The sequence below is a fragment of the Miniopterus schreibersii genome, assembly GCF_964146895.1.
Source record: "Miniopterus schreibersii genome assembly, chromosome: X".
Classification (NCBI taxonomy): domain Eukaryota; kingdom Metazoa; phylum Chordata; class Mammalia; order Chiroptera; family Miniopteridae; genus Miniopterus; species Miniopterus schreibersii.
Genome location: NC_138104.1, coordinates 21,647,036 through 21,669,727, shown reverse-complemented (window position 1 = coordinate 21,669,727; position 22,692 = coordinate 21,647,036). Strand labels below are relative to the sequence as shown.

General features: G+C 36.5%; 2 protein-coding genes across 3 annotated transcripts in view; one reads left to right on the top strand and one right to left on the bottom strand.

Annotated features, from left to right (window-relative positions):
• TRPC5 (transient receptor potential cation channel subfamily C member 5) overlaps window positions 1–22,692 on the bottom strand; it is a 269,057-nt gene that overhangs the window by 77,147 nt on the left and 169,218 nt on the right. The window lies entirely within an intron of this gene.
• Window positions 14,543–14,875, top strand: TRPC5OS (TRPC5 opposite strand; the record flags this gene model as incomplete). The annotated part of the gene is made up of 1 exon (XM_081126058.1): window positions 14,543–14,875. The coding sequence occupies one exon, from the start codon at window positions 14,543–14,545 to the stop codon at window positions 14,873–14,875; it is 333 nt and encodes a 110-aa protein (XP_080982184.1).

Genomic DNA, 22,692 nt, shown 5'->3' with positions numbered 1-22,692 from the left:
AAATCTATGTTTAAATTCAAAAGCCATGCTCTTATTTTTTAATCTAAAGGGACATCTCTCCATAATTAAAAGTTATGAAAAGGCCTGGCCAGCATGGCTCAGCAGTTGAACATCTACCTATAATCCAAGAGATTGTGGCTTGATTCTTTGTCAGAGCACATGTCCAGGTTACGGCCTTGATCCCCAGTAGGGGGCATGCAGGAGGCAGCCAATCAATGACTCTCATCATTGATGTCTCTCTCTCTCTCTCTCTCTCTCTCTCTCTCTCTCCCCCTCTATCTCTGAAGTCAATAAAGATATATATACATATATATATATATATTTATAAAGTTATGTAAATCATAAAAGTAGTACTTGCTCAAGGTATTATCATCCTATTTTGAGATCAGAAAGTAAATCACAGTGAGCTTAAGCTACCTGTCCAAAGCAAGAAAATTTTAAACTTGAACCCAGATTTCTCTGCCTCCAAACCCCTTACTCTTCCCCTAAAAAATAATTTCTTTCCTCCATCCTTTCCCAGTGTCAAAAACTTTAGTACCTGTCTGTGTGGCTGAAATTGTTGTATATGTCTTCATGTTTCAGTAATGTTTGCGTCCATGTATTATCTGAAGCCTGTCAAGCATTTGGTAGACTGTACCCGTGTTATACTTCTGTTTTCAGTCTGAGGTTTATTTATTGAATTGATACTTTCTGTTTCGTTAGGGGATATTTGTTGAGCCTGGAAACAGAGCTGACTTGGTAGTAGAGTCAAGCCTCAACTACTTGATTTGCTGTGGTGAAAGGACAAAGGCACTGAAGAGAAACCTGGTCTACTTAGTAATTCTTGGGAGAGTTACTGGATATTTACATCCTTGTAATAATATTCTGGGGACCAGGGAAAGAGATCAGGCTATCCTTTCTGATACTGTGGATTCAGCTGCCAGAAGGAACTGAGAACTTGGCTTGCCTTTTCCTGGCTGTGCCATTTCTGTTGCATCCTGTGAGCTTACCAGGGGTGACGAGTGTCTCTGTTAAAAAGCTTGTATGTAAATATAGCTGTATCTTCCACTATGTTATCCTGAGGACAAAATAGTTACCACCCCTGCAGAATGTAGCAGCTTCTGGATTGGATGCCAATGGTAGCAGTATGCCAAGCATGAAGTATACTGTTCCCCCCTGCCAAGTAAACACCAGCTTCCTCTTCAGTAGTACATTTAAAGGGACAGTATTCACTCTTCTTGTGTGGCAATGGCAGTAGGGGAGAGCTTTCAACATGGCCAGTCAGTGACTTAGATGGTGGCACAGTGGAAGAGGCCACTAAAATGCACTTTAGGTAGCAGATGCCTTCTTGGACAGTAATTTCCTCCTTTCTTCTCTTAAGTTGCTTTGGACAAATGTTTGGTTTAATGTGTAATACAAAAGGTAGGCAGAGCTGGTTAGGAAGAAACAAATGATTTAGTCTACTCAGCAGCTGGTATATTCAAATGTTGCTTCCTTTCTTGGAGAGAGCATCATTTGGGAATGGCATTATTTTCTCTGACATTCACATGGAGATTCCCCCACACAAACTCAGGTCTTTAGATGACTTTATGTGTATATATTTCCATGATCTGGAAAATTCACACATTCAGCTTCAAGGCACTGGGTTAATGAAATAAGCAGGACATGTCTCTGTTCTAACAAAAAATCTGAAGGCCTTTCCTTAAGGACTGGGGGCTTTGCAGTATAAAGTTGGAGGCTCCGGTAAGAGAGCACAGAACTGAGTTCCTGTTCTACCACATTCCAGCTATGTGACTTTGGGTAGATGGTTTTGCCTCTCTGAATGTCAATTTTCTTAAATGTAAAATTGAAATAATAAGCTCTGTGTTGCCCTACCCATGTTATATGGTAATTGGGAAGTAATGTAATGTGAAAACACTAGAAAAAGTACAAAGCACTATAAAAATATATAAGGAGTTGTCAGTCCTATTATTCAATCAACAAACATTTATTGAGCACCCACTACATGCCAGACACTGGTTTTGCACTTGAACAAAATAGAGATCACTGCCTTCATGGAGCTTACCTTCAAGAGAGGAGAGCCATAAAATAAAGGATAATCATAATAATTAGACTGCTGGGTATATATTTGAAGAAACCCAAAACACTAATTTGAAAGAATATATGCACCCTCATGTTCATTGCAGGATTATTTACAATAGCCAACCTATGAAAACAATACAAGTGTCCGTCAATAGACAAGTAGATTAAAAAGTCATGGTACATATATACAATGGAATACTACTTGACCATAAAAAGAATGAAATCTTACCATTTGTGACAGCATGGGTGGACCTAGAGGGTATTATGCTAAGTGAAATAAATCAGTCAGAGAAAGACAAATACCATATGGTTTCACTTGTATGTGGAATCTAAAGAGCAAAATAAATGAACAAACAAAACAGAAACAGACTCATAGATATAGAGAACAAACTGATGGTTGCCAGAAGGGAGGGGGATTGGGAGGCTGGGTGAAGGGATTAAGAAGTACAAATTAGTAGTTACAAAATAGTTACAAGATGTAAAGTATGACATAGGAAATAGAGTCAATAATATTGTAATAACTATGTATGGTGCCAGGTGGGTCCTTGAAACATTGGAGGGAATACTTGTAAAGTATATGATTGTCTAACCACTATGCTGTACACCTGAAACCAATAGAAAATGATATTGAATATAAACTGTAATTGAAAAATAAAAAAAATTTAAAAGAATAATCATAATAAATAGGTAAACTATATAACATATATAGAAGGTGGTAAGTTCTAAGAAAATTTAAATAGGAGAGCAGAATAAGAAAGACTCAGAAGTGTCAGTTTGGGAGCAGGAGGTTCAATTTTTTAAAAGGTGGTAAGAGTCAAAGATAAACTCAAGAGTTTTTTAGCCTGATTGGTTAAAAGGATAGACTTGCCTTCTACTGAGATGGAGAAGGCTATAGGTAGAGTAGGTTTTGGAGGGAAGACCAAGGATACAGTTTTGGATATATTAAGTTTTAGATGTTAAAAATCAATGTAGCCTGGTCAGTGTGGCTCAGTGGTTGAGTATCGACCCATGCACCAAGAGGTCCCCTGTTCAATTCCCAGTCAGGGCACATGCCTGGGTTGCGGGCCCAATCCCCAACAGGGGGCATGTAGGAGGCAGCCGACCAATGTTTATGTTTTTCTCTCATTGATGTTTCTGTCTCTCTCTCCATCTCCTTTCCTCTCTCTAAAAATCAAGAAAAACATATTTAAAAAAATCAATATAAAGGAAATAAGAGTCATCTGCATATAGGTGTTATTTACAGTCTCTATGAGATCAAGGAAATGACTGTAGATGAATAAGAGGAGGACTTGGGGAGTGATGAACCATGTCAAATGCTGCTTATAGCACAAGTAAGATGAGGACTGGGAATAGACTATTGGATTTAGGAGTGTGGAAGTTACTGGTGACTTTGACAAGGATAGTTGGGTGGAGTGGCTACTATACTTAATTAAAAGTATATTTATTTTAGAGCAGAAATACTTAACCTGGTAATATCAGTCACAAGAGATAAGAAAGATATTTTGTTCTTGTTGAGTGAACCTCCTTTGAGACTCCCTTGCTTTTAGCTAATACTAAAATATTATAGGATCCCTGTAAGGAATCCTCTAAGGTCAACTTCATCCAGCCTTTCACTTGAGCAGCATGCTGGTCTGGTATTGGGAGGGCTCTCGCCAAAGGGCAAGGCTCTAGGGCTCTGGTGTGTTTTTCTGAGTAATAAGCAAATACACAATGGAATTTGCTCTTTATCTATGTTTAAAATGCTAACCTTTGGCTCCTTTATGAACCCTGAGAGGCAGAGGAATGGAATCTTCAGAGGGAAAGGAAACAAATTTATGCTCAAGGGCAAAGCATTTTTCTTTTTCGGAGATTACGAAATATTTTTTTCTGCCTCACTTCCTCCAATTTATTCTAATTGTATCTATCTCAGAGGTCAAAAGGGAGAAGTTAAAAAACAGGGGACCAAGAATACTCTTGTCTTATTTTTTATATTCATAGATTAGCATATGCTCTTACAGTGATTTTAATGTTCATTTAGGTTTTTGGTGTCTCGTTTTTTCTAGAGCATTCTAATTGCAGGTACACTGTGGGAACAATAGTATGGAGCACTGAGGACAATGAAATAAATGGTTACTCTCAAGGGGACTTGTGGCCTATGATCCACTTGGTAAGCCACTTACCATGGCTATATTGTGTTCTTGTTGACATCTTAAAACTGTTCCTTATTCTGCTGGTGATTTGAAGCTTCCCACATCATCACTAGGCAGATCACAGTGTGACAGCACAGAGGGCTGAGAGATGAAAGAATCAGATTCTTACTCTTGCTCTGTGTTACTAACCAGCTGTGTAATCTCGGCAAGTCGCTTATCCTCTTTGGGTCTTCATTTTCTCATTGTAAAATAGGGATGATCCTTGCTGCACCAGATTGTTATAAGAATTAAATATGTTTATGTATGTGAAAGTACTTGAGGATATAATTAGCAGAGGAAGGAAACTGTAAAACACTGAAATGAGCTACCAAGGGAGGTTATGGAATCTTATTTTGAGATCATTTAAAACAGAAGCTTATCCTTTGGTGGATAAGTGGTAAGCACATTTGCAGGCAGCAGGAAGAAATGTAAGACCTCTGACCTTCTTTCAGGTGAAGTCATACTAGACACAGGGTAATGGCCTTCATTATCTTGCCTCAATGATTTTGCCAATTACTTTCCAAGTACATTTTTTCCAAGGCATAGCCAGTTAGTGCTTTGAAAGATTCATTGCCATAATACGAAGTGGAAGGCTTTCTCCATGCAGCTGGCAGTGTTTGGGAGGAATAGTCAATGAGCAGTCCGAAGTGTAGTCAGCTTTTGCCTGCCAGAGCTCAGAGCCAGAGTAAGAAGTGTTTTAAAGGCAAGAGGAGATTAGACTAGGAAAATCCACTAATCCTCAAGGATTCCCTACTTGATTGGTCTCAGGTCTCCTGAAAGTGTTATGTGTGAACAACAGCCACAAGACAGTCCTGCTCTCTCAAATCTTTATCCAAGTTCAAAGTCATGTTGGTTCCAACTATGAGATGAATTGTATTTCTGGTGCTTCCTTTCAGTTTATGTAATGTCTGCAGCTATCTCCCCTCCTACCTTCCAGGGATCACTAGTCAGCCCCCAGGATGCACCACATCCTGGTCCCTGAATCCTGGGATTTCTCCAAAACAATTATATTAGTTAGCATTTATTAAGAGCTTACTACATACCACGCACCATTCTAAACTTGTTCATGTATTAACTCATGTAATTCTCACAGTTGTTATTATCTTCATTTAGGCAAAAAATAGTTTAGCAAACTTCCAGTTAATAAGTGGAAAAGCTAAAATTAAAATATAGGTCTGTTTGACACAGATCCTATCCTTACGACTAGCATCATTTTATTGTCTCTTCCAAAGAAAGTATACAAATAAACACAAATAATTTTTTTGAGGAAAGGTTTAGGAATAGAATCCCTTTTCCTGTTACCTCCAAGTTCTGTTTATATTTCCCTTATTTTAGACCCTGTCCTCTGCACTGGTAGTACTTAAAAACTAAGACTCTTCCTGGAAGTATTACAATTCTTTTCAGGCTCTCTGGGGGCCTGTGGGCTTCTCACAACAGCCAAGATTCAGAGACAAACTGGTGCAGGGTTCTACCAAGTTGAGATGGGGTGGCTGTCCTCTTGTTTGGATAATGTTTTGAGAAAACTATGTATCTGTCTAGGAAAATAATCAAGAGTTATATTTTCAAAAGTGATTGTTTTCTCCAATGACTAGGTTGTTTTTCTGAAGAGTAAGCAAGAATCTGTGATTCTCTCTGAAGCAGTGAGCAAATTTGAAGGAGGAGGAAAGAAATTCAGTAGAATTTGGTTTAAATTGACCATAAGGACATTTCCTACTCCCCCTTTTTTTCAGCTTCTGTTTTGAATTTTTCATATATTTTCAGGAAGGGGCCTTGTTTAGCTACTCAGCCACACAATTCCTTTCTTTCTTGATAAATTAAAATGGTTCATGGGGATTTAAAATGTCAGATTCTGTAACAGGCAAATGCCTTATTGCACCAAGATTTTTTTTAAGGCAAAGGTTTGTGGCTTTAAAAAAAGAGTTTAAAGGGTAAATATTGTTGCTTTGTTCACTGTGGCCCCCCAGAGAGCTCCTGCTATGTCAAAATTATAAAATTTGCCCTTTGGGGATAAGGACCTCTTGATGTTTTCCTCAGGAGTAAGGAGGGCAATGAGAAATAATGTCTGGGGGTGTTTTTCAAAAAAATCTATATTGAATGCATTTATCCAAATGGTACTGCAGCAGTAAAGTATGGAACATTATGAAAAAAAAAATTACTGCTTGTAAATAGGAAACTGGCACCTATATTTGCCAGAGGCACATTTTAATTTCTCCCACATAACTGCCTGTGCTCCCTTTGGATATGAACTAATTTACCTTGCCTGATGCAGAGAAGCTTATCGACTATAAACATAGGCTGAGAGGATTTGGATTCCTTTGCTCCTTTTCCATCCTCCTGTTAAACACTTATTGCCACTTTGCCACTTGTGAGCATCACAAAATAGCAGGGTAAGACTGTCAGATAAAAGAAAAATGGTGGCTTTTGATTAGTTGTACTGACAAAAATGTCATAAGTGTGAAATTAATAAAAATCTATGAGATTAAAGATCCTAGTTATCAGATAGAGAGCATGGCCTCTGCCCCAGCTAGCTTTCTGAGCTACTTGTAAGATATGGGTTATCTCATTTTGCCTCAATTTACAACTCTATCTAGCTATAAGGACCTCTTTCTTTACTTAGCACTAACAAGAAGTAGAGAGCCACACAGGCCAAAGGGACCCTTTTCTGTACCTTCAGACTTCATTTCATTTTCATCGGCTGTGATTACTGGCTAGCCTACTTTGGGAAAACTCTCACCACTTTCTCACTGTCCTTACTGGCTTTATAGGAAGGAAACCCAAAATTAAAAATAAAATATTTTTTATATATACCATTCATACAGTGAAGTATATAAATTATAAGAGTATAGTTGAATGTTTTCTTTACATATGTAATTATATCAAGACATAGAACATTTCTAGCAACCCCCACCTAGAGGAAACTACTGTGTTTACTTCTGTTCTATAGTTTCATTTGCCTGTTCTTAAATCTCACTTATATAAATGAAATTACATGATACACACTTTCATGTATTTGGCTTATTTCAACATTCTTGTACATGTAGTTTTATGGACATTTGTACTCTTTTATTTTGGTTATATACTTAGGAGTAGAATTATAGAGTCATACAATAAAGGTGTGTTTCATCTCAGTGCATACTGCAAAACAGTTTTCCAAAGTAGTTGTACCAGTTAACGCTTTCACCAACCATGTATGAGAATTCTAGTCAAGTTGCTCCACATTCTTCTCAGTGCTTGGTCTCGTCAGTTTTTTCAATTTTAGCTATTCTGGTGGAGTTTTGTGTGTCTCACTGTAGTTTTAAATTGCATTTAACTCATAAGTAATAATAATGAAAACCTATTCGTATGCTGGTTGGACATTTAGATGTTCTTTTCTATGAAATGCCATTCAATTTTTTTCTACTTTTTAAAATTGGATAGTCTGTTTTTTTTTCTTGATGATTTGAAGGAGTTTAAAAATATATCTATATACTGGATACAAGTCCTATGTTGGATATATGTATTGTGAATATTTTCTCCTAGTCTGTGAGACTTTTCAGGCTCTTAAGGTGTCTTTTGATAAATGGAAGTTCTTAATTTTAATGAAATCCAATTTATCAACTAATAAGAAATTTTTGCCTACCAAATGTATTGAAGATATTTGCCTATGGTTTGGTCTAGAAGATTTAATGTTTTACATTTCATATTTAGATCTATTATCCATTTCAAGTTATTAGTAGTATTACTTTGGTATCTGGTGTGAAGTGTCATGGTTCCATTGATTTACTCGCACCAGTGCCATGCTGTCATAATTACTGTAGCTGTATAGCTAGCCTTAATATATGATAGTATATATCCTCCAATTTTGTTCTTCAAGATATTTTGTCTACACTAAGTCCTTTCTATATCTTGAGTTTTAGAATCACTTTGCCCAAAGTGCCCTTTGGGGATGGTTTTAAGCTTATTAACTTATTAGCCACCCCAGGCTCTCCCATCTTCAAAATCCCGCCTTCAAAATCCCGCCTTCAAAATCTTGCCTTCAAATCCCGCCTTCAGATCCCGCCTTCAAATCCCGCCTTCAAATCCCGCCTTCAAATCCCGCCTTCAAAATCCTGCCTTCAGAGAGCGGCAGTGTATTTACGGCAGTTCCTCTCCCACTACTGAGAATTTCTCTGAAGTACCGCGAGACTGCGGTACATTTCACTGAGGCTTTCACTTTTCGGCGCCAGCCTAGAACCGAGCTAACTTCAGGTAAGGAAAACTAGCCCTGTATTTCAGGCTTCTCAAATTTCCAATCTATTATGCTAGTCTCAAATTTTATGAAAATTTCTCCTTTTCCTTAGTAGAGTCACTCTGCCTTGGGGCCAAAACTCATCTTCAACTTCTACTCAGAATTAGCAATCACCTCATGACTATCGGCTCACTTACGAAGGATTCTTAGTTCTCTGAAATTTTAGTTCGGCTTGTCTTTGTTTCCAAAGATTGTGGATATCTTTAAACCTATCAAATTTGCTGTTTATCCTTTTTCGTTGTTGTTTTTTAGTTGTGACGGGAACGTTCGTATTCCATTTGAAAGCGAAAGCCCAGAAAACGTTTACTAGGCAGCACCTTGACCCTCTCATCCATCTCGGCTCTGTCATAGGTGAGTTAAAGTTTATGAGTGTTTGGGCCAATTCAGTAGGTCAGTGGAAAGGCAGATAAAATGGACGCCACATTCCTGTAACAAATGATGTGGATCCCTGAGGGGACTGATCAGGCTCTCTCCGTCTCTCTGCTGTAGGACTCACTGTCTTAAGAATTTGGAATTCAGCCAGTTTCCAAGGATGGCAAATTAGATTAACACTGTCAGTTCTATTCCTGCTTAGAATGTGATGTCTTCTTTGGTGCAAATAAGGCAAATTTTGCTCCAGTAGGCACCAGAATTTGTGTCTCTGGCAAAGGACTTTAGGACTCAGACCTGGGCTGATTTCCAGTTCTGCAACTTTACTTACCATTTTACTATGGGCAAATTAATTTCTCTGATCCTCAGTTTTTCTTTCTGTAACTATAGAATCATTGTGAAGATTAAATGTACTAATATAAGAAAAGTAGGTTTCACAGTGCTTAAAATATAATAGGTTCTTCCATAAATGTGAGCATTTATTAGAATAATTATTTATGGGCATGTCATCTCATCTGATATATAGTTCTTGAGGCTGGGGATTATACTTGGTTACTTTTTGAAGGGAGTAAAATTTACATACAGTGAGATGCACAAACCTTAAAAGCACCATTCTATGAGTTTTGACAAATCCATACTCTGGTGTAATCTAAAACTCTTAAAGCATGATTATTATCATCACTCCAAAAAGTTTTCTTATGCCTCTTCCCAGTCAGTTCCCAATCCCCTAGATGCAACCACTATTCTGATTTTTTCTACCATAGATAATTTGGCATTTTATAGAATTACATGTGAATGGAATCATACAATATGTATTCTTTTGTGTCTTTTTTTTTCATTAAGTTTAATGTTTTGATATCCATCCATATTGTCCCTATCAGTAGTGGCTTTCTTTTTATTGCATATTAGTATCACATTGTATGAATATACTAGTTTCCTTAACCATTCTCCTTTTGATCAACACCTGGGCTCTTTCCACTTTTTTGGGGGAGAGGTATTATGCATAAGGCTGCCATGGCCAGTATTGTGAAAATCTTTTTGTAAACTTTCATTTCTTGGGTAAATACCTTGGAGTAGAATTGCTGGGACTGCATAGGTGCTTGCTTAATTTAAAAAACACCAAACTTCCAGATGTTTTAAAAGAGGTTGTACTATTTTTACACTCCCACCAGCAATATGTGAGAATTCTGGTTGCTCTACATCTTTGCCAACATTTGATGTTACTAGTCTTTAATTTTAACCAGTCTAGTGAGAGTGTTATGGTGTCTTATTGTATGTTAATTGCATTTCGATGATGATTGATGATGCTGAATATATTTTCGCTTTCTTATTAGCTACAGGCATACCTTGGAGATATTACAGGTTCAGCTGCAGACCACCACAGTAAAGCAAATATTGCAATAAAGCTAGTCACAATGTTTTCCAGTGCATACAAAAGTTATGTTACACTATACTGTGGCCTATTAAGTGTGTGATAGCATTATGTTTCAAAAACAATGTACATACCTTAATTAATGCTTTATTGCTAAAATTGCTAACCATCATCTGAGCCTTCAGCAAGTCATACATTTTTTTGCTGGTGGAGGGTCTTGCATTGATGTTGATGGCTGCTGACTGGTCAGGATGGTGGTTACTGAAGGTTGGGGTGGCTGTGGCAATTTCTTAAAATAAGACAACAGTGATGTTTGCCTCATCAGTTAAAGTTTGCCACATTGATTTACTCTTCCTTTCATGATTTCTCAAATATCAGTGATCACAGATCACCTTGTTATAACAAATATAATAATAATGAAAAAGTTTGAATTATGAAACAGGGATACAAAGTGAGCAAATGCTGTTGGGAAAATGGCATCAATATATACTTGCTCAATCCAGGGTTCCCACAGACTTTAATTTGTAAAAAACACACTATCTGTGAAGCACAATAAAGTGAAACACAATAAAACAAGATATGCTTGTATTTCTTTTTCTTCATGAAATGTTTGTTCAAATCTTTTGGCCATCTTCAAAATTGGTTTGTTTGTCTTTTTACTTTTGAGTTGTAGGAGCTCTTTATACATTCTGGACACAACTTCTTTGTCAGATATATGTTTTGTGAATATTTTTCTCTCAATCTGTGGATTACCTGCTCATTTTATTAACTGTGTGTTTTAATTAATTGGTTTAATTTTATACCTCCTGCTATCCCCATGCATGGTTGTAACTTGATAATATTTACTGAATAAAAGACCTAAAAGTTGTTCCTCTCTCCTTTCCTTCCTTCCTTTATTTAGCAACACTTACTGTTTACCTACTATGTGGCAAGTTCTCTTCTGTGCTTTTGGGGATACAACAAAAAGCAAAACAGACAAGCTTCCTAATCTCATGGCACTTGCATTTGTGTGTGTGTGTGTGTGTGTGTGTGTGTGTGTATGCTGGTGGGGTGGAAGACAGAAAATCAAATAAATAAACAAGAAAATATGAGGTAATTATAGGTGCCATAATATAAAAATGCACTGTATGCATAATGAGAAAGGGATGATTAGGGAGTCTTTTCATGTTGGAGGATCAAAAATCTGAAGAGATAATATTTAAGCTGAGACTAGAATAAGAAGAAGCCATTTTTTTCCTGGGGGAAATGGATCTCAGGCAGAGGGAACAGCTAATAAAAAAGTCCTTAAGGTGATTTGGGGCTAAGCATAAACTATACAAATTAAGCATAAACTATGCAAACTAAGGTGTCCGGGATTGGTTGCTTTGGAAATTATCATAACTGGAATAAGCTGATGCTATACTGTTACTCTTTCTTAGTACTACAGTACTTAGCAGTTTCTAAACATCTTCCTTGCCCTCCCACACCCCCAGCTCCTAGGGTCCAAGATGCTTTGAAGATAGGAATTGTGGATTAGTTAACACAGTGGTCATCTGGGTTAAGGCTAGGTCAGGAAATTTTTCCCATCAAAGGTAACCAAGTGGTAGACAAAGTAAATCAAGGGTTCCATAAGTAATAGCTAAATTAGTCTTTATAAGATAGTAAAGTATGAAATGTTCTACCTCTGCTTTTCATCTTTAGAGTGTGCAATGTGAGAGTCTATAAACAAAATACCATTTTGATAAATGGAATATAATTTATTTCTAAATTTTCCCCATTTAGAGAGAGAGAAAAGAAAATATGATGGGAAGGGATAGTGGAAGATAGAGACAGTAAGTGAAATAGAGTAAAAATCATGAAGAAATGGAGGTATATCGACCAAGAAGAGGAATGAAAGAGTTCTAGAGGGAGGTAGAGTACCCGAGAAAGAACTGGGTGAAAGGGAAACCAGAAGTTAAATAGTTTTTGTGTGAGAGTGTTCCTATCATCCTCTCATGCCTTTAGGCTATGGGTACCATAGTAGGTTATTGTTTCCTTTGAAAATGTGACGGTGTTCTCTAGTAAAATTTAACACATACCTTTCTTCTGTGTTTCCCTTCTGATGAGCTGATTCAATTCTACATTAATGCCAAATTCCTTGCATGATTTCTTTTCATTTGAGTTAATAAAACAAACTGTTATGCCTCTAATACCCATTCTCCCATACTTCAGATGGAAAGTTGCCTATAACCAAAATCATGCCTTCTGATCATTATGGTTTTGACCATTAATATAGGGCAAACCCCATTTCTACTGTGAGGATTTTAGACCAAAAAATAGTGTGGTGCTGACAGGACTTACGCTAAGGGCAGATAGTTTATAACTGAGTGGGTCAAACTAGGCCCTGTGGAGACCAGCAAGTTCCATGTGAAAATCACAGGCCATCTGGCTGATGACTTGCTGTACTCCAGTAAAGGTCTAAGGTATAGTGAGCTGAGCATTGCTGTGGTCAGAACTGCTGGAAACAGGGCAATAACAGATTTGGAATTATTCTAAAGGAGTGAGGTGGATGGCTGCTTCCTAATACTCTCCATTAGAAGAAGTTTGAGGCTGGAGAGAAAAAAACGGCCTAATATGCAGGACTGGTAGCTAGGAATTTAATATATATACATTCCCAAGAAAACAGTCAAAATATATAGCTACAGTGATCAGCCACAAACTGAAGATATATGCTGTAATGTAAAATTATAGACTGGACTATAGCAGGAACAGCAATCCCATAAAGGGCGATATAAAAATAAACCAATGAAAGGAATTTAACAGTTCATGTAGGATATGTACCAGCTCATCTTAATCTACATAAGATGAAGCAATTGGATACCCCCAAAATAATGCATACTCTAAAGTCTTGGGGACTCCAAGTCCCAACTCAGTTCTCTTGCCAGTTCAATTTAAGGTTGCAGAATTGGCACATGAAACCTCAGGGCATATGGACATGAATGTCCTAGGTAAACAGGGGAGAGTTAAAAAAAAAAAAAAAGTAAAAAAAGTATGAATCAAACAAGAAAGCAAGTAAGCAATATAAGGTACGTCAAATTACTAAAAACTTGAATCTTCAACAAGCTATTTTTCTTAAAGTATATTTGACATGGAATATTATATTAGTTTCAGGTGTACAACATAATGATTTGACATTTATATTACTTACGATGTGGTCACCATAATAAGTCTAGTAACCATCTGTCACCATACACACTTATTATGATGATATTGACTATTTTCCCTATGCTATTTCCACAGATATTACATCTCTATGACTTTTTTATTTTTTATATATAACTCATTTTTAAGGGAAGTGGTGGTGGTAAACCAGACAAATGTGACATGTAGATTATATTGGGCCAATTCCTAGATGTTTAAACAAAGAATATTGCTTTATAGAAGCATAAGCACTCAGAAAGAAGGTTTGCAAAGCACACCAGATGAGAATAGTATGACCATGGCTTTTAGACAAAGTTAGAGAAACTATATGCTAGATATGGAATATTGGCAGTAATAGGAAATGACCAAAGAACTAATTTTACAAGAGAAGCTGTCCAAAATTTGCAAAAGAAAGAGAATGTGGGACTTTCATTTACCATAAATTTCCTAGGCTCCAGAGGAAGTTGGAAACTTTAGTGCGTGGATTATTAAAAGCACAGAAAGAATTTAGCAGCACCAGATATAAATGGCAATCAGGCAAAGATGTTAATAAAGACAGAATTAACTGAAAGACTGAGTGAATATATCTTCTTTAATAGAGTTGTTTAAGAAAGATAGATAAACTCACCTACACTCACTTTGTTCTCTAATCCCCTAAGAAGAGATAAAGACCATGAAGTATTTAAAGGAGAGTATGAGTAGTAGATCCTTATAAGGATCACAAAAAGAGGAACAATAACATCTAGGGATACCTTTTCAACCTTACCCTGTAGCCAGAACCTGTAGGATGCATAAAGGCTCAAGGATACTAATCTTTATATTTCTCTTTTTTGTTGTTAGGTCTGCTTTGCTGTTTTCTCTTGGCTGTGACAATCTGCCAGATGGTCATTATAACAGCAGTTCACCACCAGTACCAACAAGAATACCACATGTAATTTTGTGGAAGGTTCACCAACTTTATCAAAAATTGTTATAGGACCACTGGCCTCATTCTGTACTTGATCATCATCATAATCATATCAACAGCCTGATTTCTGGACCAACCAACCACAGAACCATTGCCAGCCCCACAGGATTCATTGTCACCAAGAGTCCATTTGCAACAGCTTTTAAGATTATTTTATCTTCTGAGAAGAGCATTGAGGCATGGAGGCTGTGCCAATCCCTGTGCTAGTTGGTGGACTTGTTGATTGCGTTGCCCAGTTAATAAGAATAGCTGAAGAGATTTTGCAATTAATTTCACAAGAACAAGTTCCTTGTGCAGAGCAAAATGATGTAGCAGAACAGATAGAAGCGGGTGCACCTCATTCCGAGGAAGATCCACTACCAGATCTCGCTGATCTCTCAGACTTAGAATCAATACTGACACCAAGAGAAGATGAAGACCTAGTGTTTGATATAGATCAAGCTATGTTAGACATAGAAAACATATATGATGATGTACTCTCTGGTGTAAATGATGACTTGAGAAGTGGATGAGACCCCACTAGCATGCAAGAACTGATCGTTTCTCTGTTTCAAATAATTTCTTTTCTTTTTGTTTCAAATATTTTCTGATTTTTCTGAATATTAGTAATACAAATTTTCTCCTAGTTCTGCACATTTTCCTTACTAATACCATATAGCACCAATAATATTTGATTTAGTTCCAGCAGAGGCTGGTCTCTTTTCTTCATTGTACTTGTTTTAAAAGCTCTTACTTTAGCCATATGGTTCTTTCTTTGCCTGTACTTGTTCTCCTGCTAAGATTCCTGATAACAGGCATAAACAATAACAAAAAAACTCCTCACCTAACAATGGAGTGAAGACCTGATGAACTCTATTACATCTTAAGACCCAATTCCATTGTTCTGCAATGAATGGAAACTGAAAGGGGAATAATCCCTAGGATGACCTTTAGTGAATATTTTCACATCAACAGGACAATACTGGAACACTTCTATTTAAGAAGATATAACTTCTTACTTTAAAAGGCCTCCATACTAGGCCTTTAGGAAAGTGTGTCAACCAACGGATTCTATAGCCGACTAGGGGAAATAATTCTGGAAAAGCAGCATCTACCAGATAATAAAACTGCAAAAATGTTTTCAGATAACTTATGCAGGGGAAAAGTTTTCAAAAAGCAGAGGCCAAGAGGTTGCAATGCAGGACTGTTTCCTCCTCAAATGCTGACCCACATTGAACTACTCTGCAGTATTGGTTCCCCGAATGGAAATGGCAGATTATACCAAGTAATGAGAGAAGTACTAGTACTAGAAGGGGGCTAGATAAAGCCCTACAAGAACTAGTCACCAATGGAAAGCCAAATACTTATGGCATAGACTTAGAGATAATGGTCTATAAGTAGTAATGGATAAAGTATATCTCCTTGGGTATAGCTAGTAATGGATAAAATATATCTTCTTGGGCATAGCGAAATGTATAAAGAAAAGCTGATAGGCTTATTATAGTGAAACTGCTGTAGCATTGACAGAAATTTTAACTCACTATTTTGCTAATTAGTTCATTAGATTCCACATATAAGTGAAATTATATGGTACTTGTCTTTCTCTGATTGGCTTATTTCACTTAGCACAATGCTCCATAGGTCCATAGATGCTGTTGCAAGGGGTAAGATTTCCTTTTTTATGACTGAGTAGTATTCCATAGAGAGAAGGCTGACAGCTGCCAGGGGTGGGTGCCTGGGTGGGCATGGGTAGAAGGATTGAGCAAAAAATAAAAATAAATAAAAAAACTCATGGACACAGATAACAGTGTGGTGATTGCTGGGGGGATGGGGGGAGGAGGGTGGTGGAGGAGGGTATAGTGAGGGTAAATGGTGATGGATGGAGTTTTTACTTGGGATGGTGAACACACAATACAGTGTAAAGATGATGTGTTATAGAATTGGGCACCTGAAACCTGTATAATTTTGTTAACCAGTGTCACCCCCAAAATTCAATAAAAAGAAAAAAGAAATATAAACTACCTTTAAAAAAAATTTTAACTATTGAGAGATGGAACAATATGAATTTAAACAAAGTATGGATTGGTATTTACTTACAATAATTCTAAAGATACCAGAAGGGGGAAATGTAATAGAGGACCCCCATATCAAAAGAGAGGGCCCAATTAAATGTGTGGAAAATTCACTGATCATACTAATTCCATGCCATGTAGTATCCTTACTTCCATTTGGAAGAATAGCTATCCTTCAGACAAGTCTATGGACACTATGGTCCTCCTTTCCAGAGAACGATTTTTGCATCTCATGACATGGGTAACAACTATATAAAGACATAAAAGTGTACCATTAGACAAAGTGATATATGCAAATTGTGAAGAAGTGACACGTAGAAGTCAATCCACATTGACAGAAACCAGACTATACCAATTCATATAGAGTCCTAAAGCATATTATAGTCAAAGGGAATAAAGACACTTAATTCAGGTAACTTTAGAGCTAACCAACATGACCTGTTGCATCTAATACAGAGGTTTGCATACACAGACAATTGGCTACCTTTAAAGGTAAATGGGGGAAATTATAGACTATATAACCAGGTTTTATTTGGATGAACAGTAGCAGGAGAAACATAAATCATTTTTGTTACTGAATTTCAGGACAAGTTGATTTAACAAATTTAAGAAAGAGACTGCTTTATCAAGAAAAGCTACCACAGATCTTTTTGAAAACTCAGAACTTATGGAGCTGCTCAAACACACAGGTATGAAGAAGTTCTACAACAGACTGCTATTTAGAAAGATTGATAGAGTAGATGAGGATACAGGAGAATTGAATTGTACCACGACACCAAGAGAAGAAATAAAAATTATATCATTAAGCAATTACTGTGCATAATTACATGCCATATCACACAGCAGCTTGAGGAACTTTGCTGCTGTAATAACTGGACAAACTGAACCTAATTTTTCCAGTGTAGGGGACTCTAGAGATACAGTATGTCCAAAATGGCAAATAAAAAATGTGGTGTAAATGGACCCACCTAACTGGAGCAGTGGAAAAGGAAGAAGAATGTCTATCCTACCATTCCAGTAAAAGCGGTTTTACAAGGAAGATTAGTGATAACGGTTAATCAAGGAAATCTATACATGTAGCCACCAAGAAGAAGAATAACACAGGAAGTGGATAGAAGTTAATAGGATCTATGCTTTTAAAAATAAGTTTTTAATTTTTATTAAAGTATAGTTGGCATATAATAGTATATTAATTTCAAGTGTACAACATAGTGATTCAACATTTATATACCTTATGATATATTTACCACACAAAGTCTAGTAACCATCTGTTACTATGCCAAGTTATTACAATATTATTGACTATATTCCCTGTGCTGGGAATTATTACATTACTACATCTCCATGGATTATTTATTTTTTAACTGGAAGTTTGTACCTCTTAATCCCCTTCACCTTTTTCTTTCCTTTCACCCCCCTACCCCCTCTGGCAACCATCAGTTTGTTCTCTATTTTTTTGAGTCTTTGTTTTTTTTGTTCATTTTTTTAGAGACCACATATAAGTGAAATCATGGTATTTGTCTTTCTCTGTCTGACTTATTTCTCTTTGCATAATACCCTCTATGCTTTAATTAAAAGTTTAGAAACGGCCAGGGACGATGTGAACTCTGCACTAGGAATTTGGACTTTGGGAAATTGGGCTATAATTTTGTGTCAAAATAAAGACTCAAAGCATAAATACTTGGGCAAGATCAGGAAACATATCCAAGGAAAGCCTATAAGTTGCTACAAATTCTCTTTGATGAGCAATTGAACTGTAAATAGATCTGGTGCTCCTCAAATATATGCACTAAAGGGTAGCTATTTCTTCTACTAGGATTCCGGAATATGGACTTTATACAATTCTACAACAGATTAGTTAGAGCTTATTAAAACTGTTAGTATTATGAGAGAATACAAGCAACCATGCTAACTTAAGGAAGTCATCAAATAAACCAAGAGGAATCTGTGAGACTATTCCAGACCTTGAAACAAGATAAAACTTGAACTAGCCTATAAAACAACAAATGGTCAATGTGATCCTTAGGTATCAAAGCAGGAACATGCCACAACCTCGTAATATGTGGAGCTGGCTAGCCGCTTGGCTAAGTGGGTCACCTGGAAAGACTGCGCTATAATGATGCCTCAGGAATAGATAAAATATATTGCAGTGTTTACTTTGATTGTGTGGTTTATGTGTTTAAGAATTATTAGATGTGACCCTGCTCCAAGCAGTGATATTTGTGTTATGTTTGTTCTTTGGAACAGAATTAGAAATAGAATCAATAGTGATAAGAAATAAGTGTAGGGCCCAGCCGGGCGTGGCTCAGCAGTTGAGCGTCGACCTAGGATCCAGCCCATCAGGGTTTGATTCCTGGTCAGGGTACATGCCCGGGTTGGGGGCTGTAGCCAATCAATGGTTCTCTCATCATTGATGTTTCGATCTCTCTCTCTCCCTCTCCCTTCCTCTCTCTGAAATCAATAAAGATATATTAAAAAAAAGAAAAGAAATAAGTGTAGGAAATAAGGGAAGGTAATTAGGGAAGATATTTTCAAGAGAGAGAAGAAAAATAGTAAGTTGCCAACAGTTATGCAGCTGTTTATGGTGGAAAGCCATGGCAGAGAGTTAGTTTCTAAGCAGGTTTATGAACCTACCCTTGTTTTTGTCATATGGAAATTAACCAACCCTAAGTTGTTGATATTGATAGAAATAGCTGGCTGGAAATTGACACAAGTCATGCACTTAAAAGCCCAATTAGAAAGATATATTAACTAGTCAGTCTACTGATTGATACCTCTAATTGGAATCCCGAATTTCTTCTTCAGGAGAATGAAGAGAGTTGCTGGCCCATTATCCAATGTAACCCTTTTCTGGATCTTTTTTAAAAAAAATTATTGCAGTTACATTAGTTAATAAAATTATATAGGTTTCAGATGTACAGTTCTATAATACATCATCTGTATATTGTATTGTATGTTTACCACCCAAAGTCAAATCTTTCTTTTCTGGATCTTCTTGAGACCAACACCAAAGCCAATTCTTGTATGGCATGGAGGGATAGAGAGGGAGACAGGTTCATCATTCTGAGACAGACTTAAAGGTGTGAAAACCAAGGGAGTTAGGCTGGTAAATGGCAATGAATTAGGAAGCACAAGTCTTCATCCTGTGCACTTTGATTAAAGTGTGTGGTAAATTGTGATTACACTGTTGCATACTTATGTGTGATAATTACTGCCAGTTATTAGATTATAATAGAATATAAACCTTATTAGCTATTGAATCCCACCATTTTATTGTTATGTGTTTTAACAGATTTAACTAATAACCTTTCATTCACAAATCAAAGAACTTGTAGTCATTTTAATTACTTGGTGGTGAGTTTGGAAGCTATGAAACAGGCATAAAAGAACCCCACTCAATAGAAGGTGGAGTATATTCAGAGAATATTATACCAGGAGTCTGAATTTCTACTTCTGGCTTTGTCAGATAATCCTGAACAAATCTTTGAAAAATAGTCTTTTCTTTTTTGTAAAATGAGAGTTAAAATAATTTTTCTGCCTACTTTCAATGGTAATAAGGAACAAAAAAATGATACAGTTTTCAATGGCCTTGGTATGATATATCTGACAATAGGACAGAATATATGAAATAATGGCTTTTAAGAAATATCTGAAAATGTCTATATGACAATACTTGCAAGTCTATGTGACAAGTAAAGATTATCCAATAGTTTTATACCTGCTTTATTAGAGATTAGCACTTTCTTAATTTACTCCATATCAAAGTTATAGTTTGGACTCCATGTCAAAGTTATAGCTTTTGTTTCATTCTTCTGAGCTTGTTTTTTTTCCAACCAAGTTAAATTCTTTTTGGGAGTCCACTTGAGTTCTAGTAGGAGTATCAATGAGGAAAAAACAACAATGAAAAAGCCTTTCAGAAAATAATAAATTATATTCCATTTAAGGTTAATATTTTGTTCCTGAGGGGTTATGTAACTCGGAACATTATTAATCCCTTATTATTCAACTAGATTTTTACAATTTTTTTTTACACCAAAGCTGATTATGTGTTGTTGTATTGATAGCCTTAACAAACTAGAGGTGTTTACTCATTTCCTCTTGGACATACTTATTACTTTTGCAAAGACCTTATCCCTCCAGTCCACATTTAAAACTTATTTTTCATATAAATATAATACGCTTAGTTCACCAACCATCCAACTAACCAACCAACCAAAAAACCTTAAAAATAACCCTTTGCTCCTAAAGTTATTTGGGAGTTATTTGTATTGACAGATAAAACTATACATCGGTCTCAAATGTCACATCTCTTGAGGGTAATAAAGAATCTTTGAGGTTGATTTCCATTTATACTCCTGAAGAATGGAACTAACTACATTTTAGTAGGGTAAGGAAAGTCACTGAACCCTTTACCCCTTGTCACAATTTCATCTTAAAGACCCTAGTGAAATTCTGAAAGGATCTCAAGAGGTAGAACACAGCTTTTTAGCTCAAGGTTTAAGAGACATAGAGGCATGTTGTCTGTTTGAAACTTTTTGATGTGGGTGGGCTAATCTTTGGGTACTTTTCCCTGGTGCAGGAGTCTCTGGTGCTCCACTCCTACAATACCTCTACCTGTTGAAAAAGTTTCTTTTTGTACGAGTATTTCTGCCTGGTTGGAATCACAGAATGCTTTAAAAGAAGATTGAACATGGTGTCAGCAGGGATGACACTAGAGAATGGAGAAATGGTGCATCTGCTCTTTCCTTTTCTGAGTATAGATACTGAGGAAGTAACCTACCTATCCTTGAAGATATAACCTCATGGTCCAACTGGAATTAAGCATGGAATCAGGTGTGAAAACAAAGACAAATTTTCTCTTTTAGCTCAATTGTCCCATTCCCATCTACAGTTTATTTCTCCTTTGAATAATTCTGGTACTGGAAGAGAATTCTTGTCCAGCTTTCTTTAGGGCCTGAAGCTCATCTGGAAAAACTTACCTTTCAAAAGATGTCTCCAACTTTTTTAGGGGCTCCTAACATGCAACTTTCAAACCAAATGTGTTCCACCAGACCCTGGAGTATGATTTACTTAAGATGTTAGTTATTTTTCTTCTTGATGAGTAAGCACCCATAAACTATATGCCTCCAAGGAATTTAAGGAATTTTATCTAACAGAAAAGCTGAGTTCATTTGCTCTCTATATAATCTAAGGATAGATTAGTTTTCATTCATTTATTTGTGTCCTATGTAAAGATTAGTTTGTCTAGTTCTATAACATCCTACATAAAGAGAGTTTGTTCTGTGAAAATTGGTGCTCAAGTGTATTGCATAATATAAAATAAATTATCAAGATCACAACACTTTTTATGCTTGTGGCCTTAAGCACTATTTGTATGTTTCCCTTTTTTTTTAAATTTTCACCTGAGGATATGTTTTTATTGATTTTTAGAAAGAGAGGAAGGGAGAGAGAGAGAAAGAAACATTGATGTGAGAGAACAATTGATCAGTTGCCTCTCGTATTCGCCCCAACTGGGGATAGAACCCGCAACCTAGGTATGTGCCCTGACCAAGAATTGAACCCACAACCCTTTGGTGTATGGGATGATGCTCCAACCAAATGAGCCACTGGGACAGGGCTATATGTTTCACTTTTTAAAATACTAGATTGTGGATATTTATTGAACAGGCTTAGACTACTTCCTCAGTTCAAGGACTTCTGAGAATGAAGTGCTGACAAACACCTAAATTATTAGAAGACCAGTAGCTCAAAGGATTGTGTTTTTTATCCAAATACACTAAATGTGAAACTACAAAAACACCCCAAAATAACAACATTGCTGATTTGTTCAAGGTGAGAGTATTCAGTATTAAACTAGACGTGGATTAGAGAACAATTAGAGACTGCAGCTGATTCTTGAACAACAGGTTTGAACTGTCCAGGTCCAGTTATACATGGATTTAAGAAAAAAACGTATAATACTTTAAACATACTTTCTCTTCTTTATGATTTTCTTAATAGTTTCTTTTCTTTAGCTTATGTATTGTAGGAATACAGTATATAATACATATAACATATGAAGTATGTGTTGATTGACATTTATATTATCGGGAAGGCTTCTGGTCAATAGTAAGTTATTAGTAGTTAAGTTTTTGGGGAGTCAAAAGTTATAGGTGCATTTTAAATTGTGTGTGTTTGGGGGGGTCAATGCCCCTAACCTCTTGCTTAAGAGTTAAGTGTGCACCCATTTGAGACTCAGTGGAACCATAGATTTAAAAAAACTATTTCAGAGATTGGGA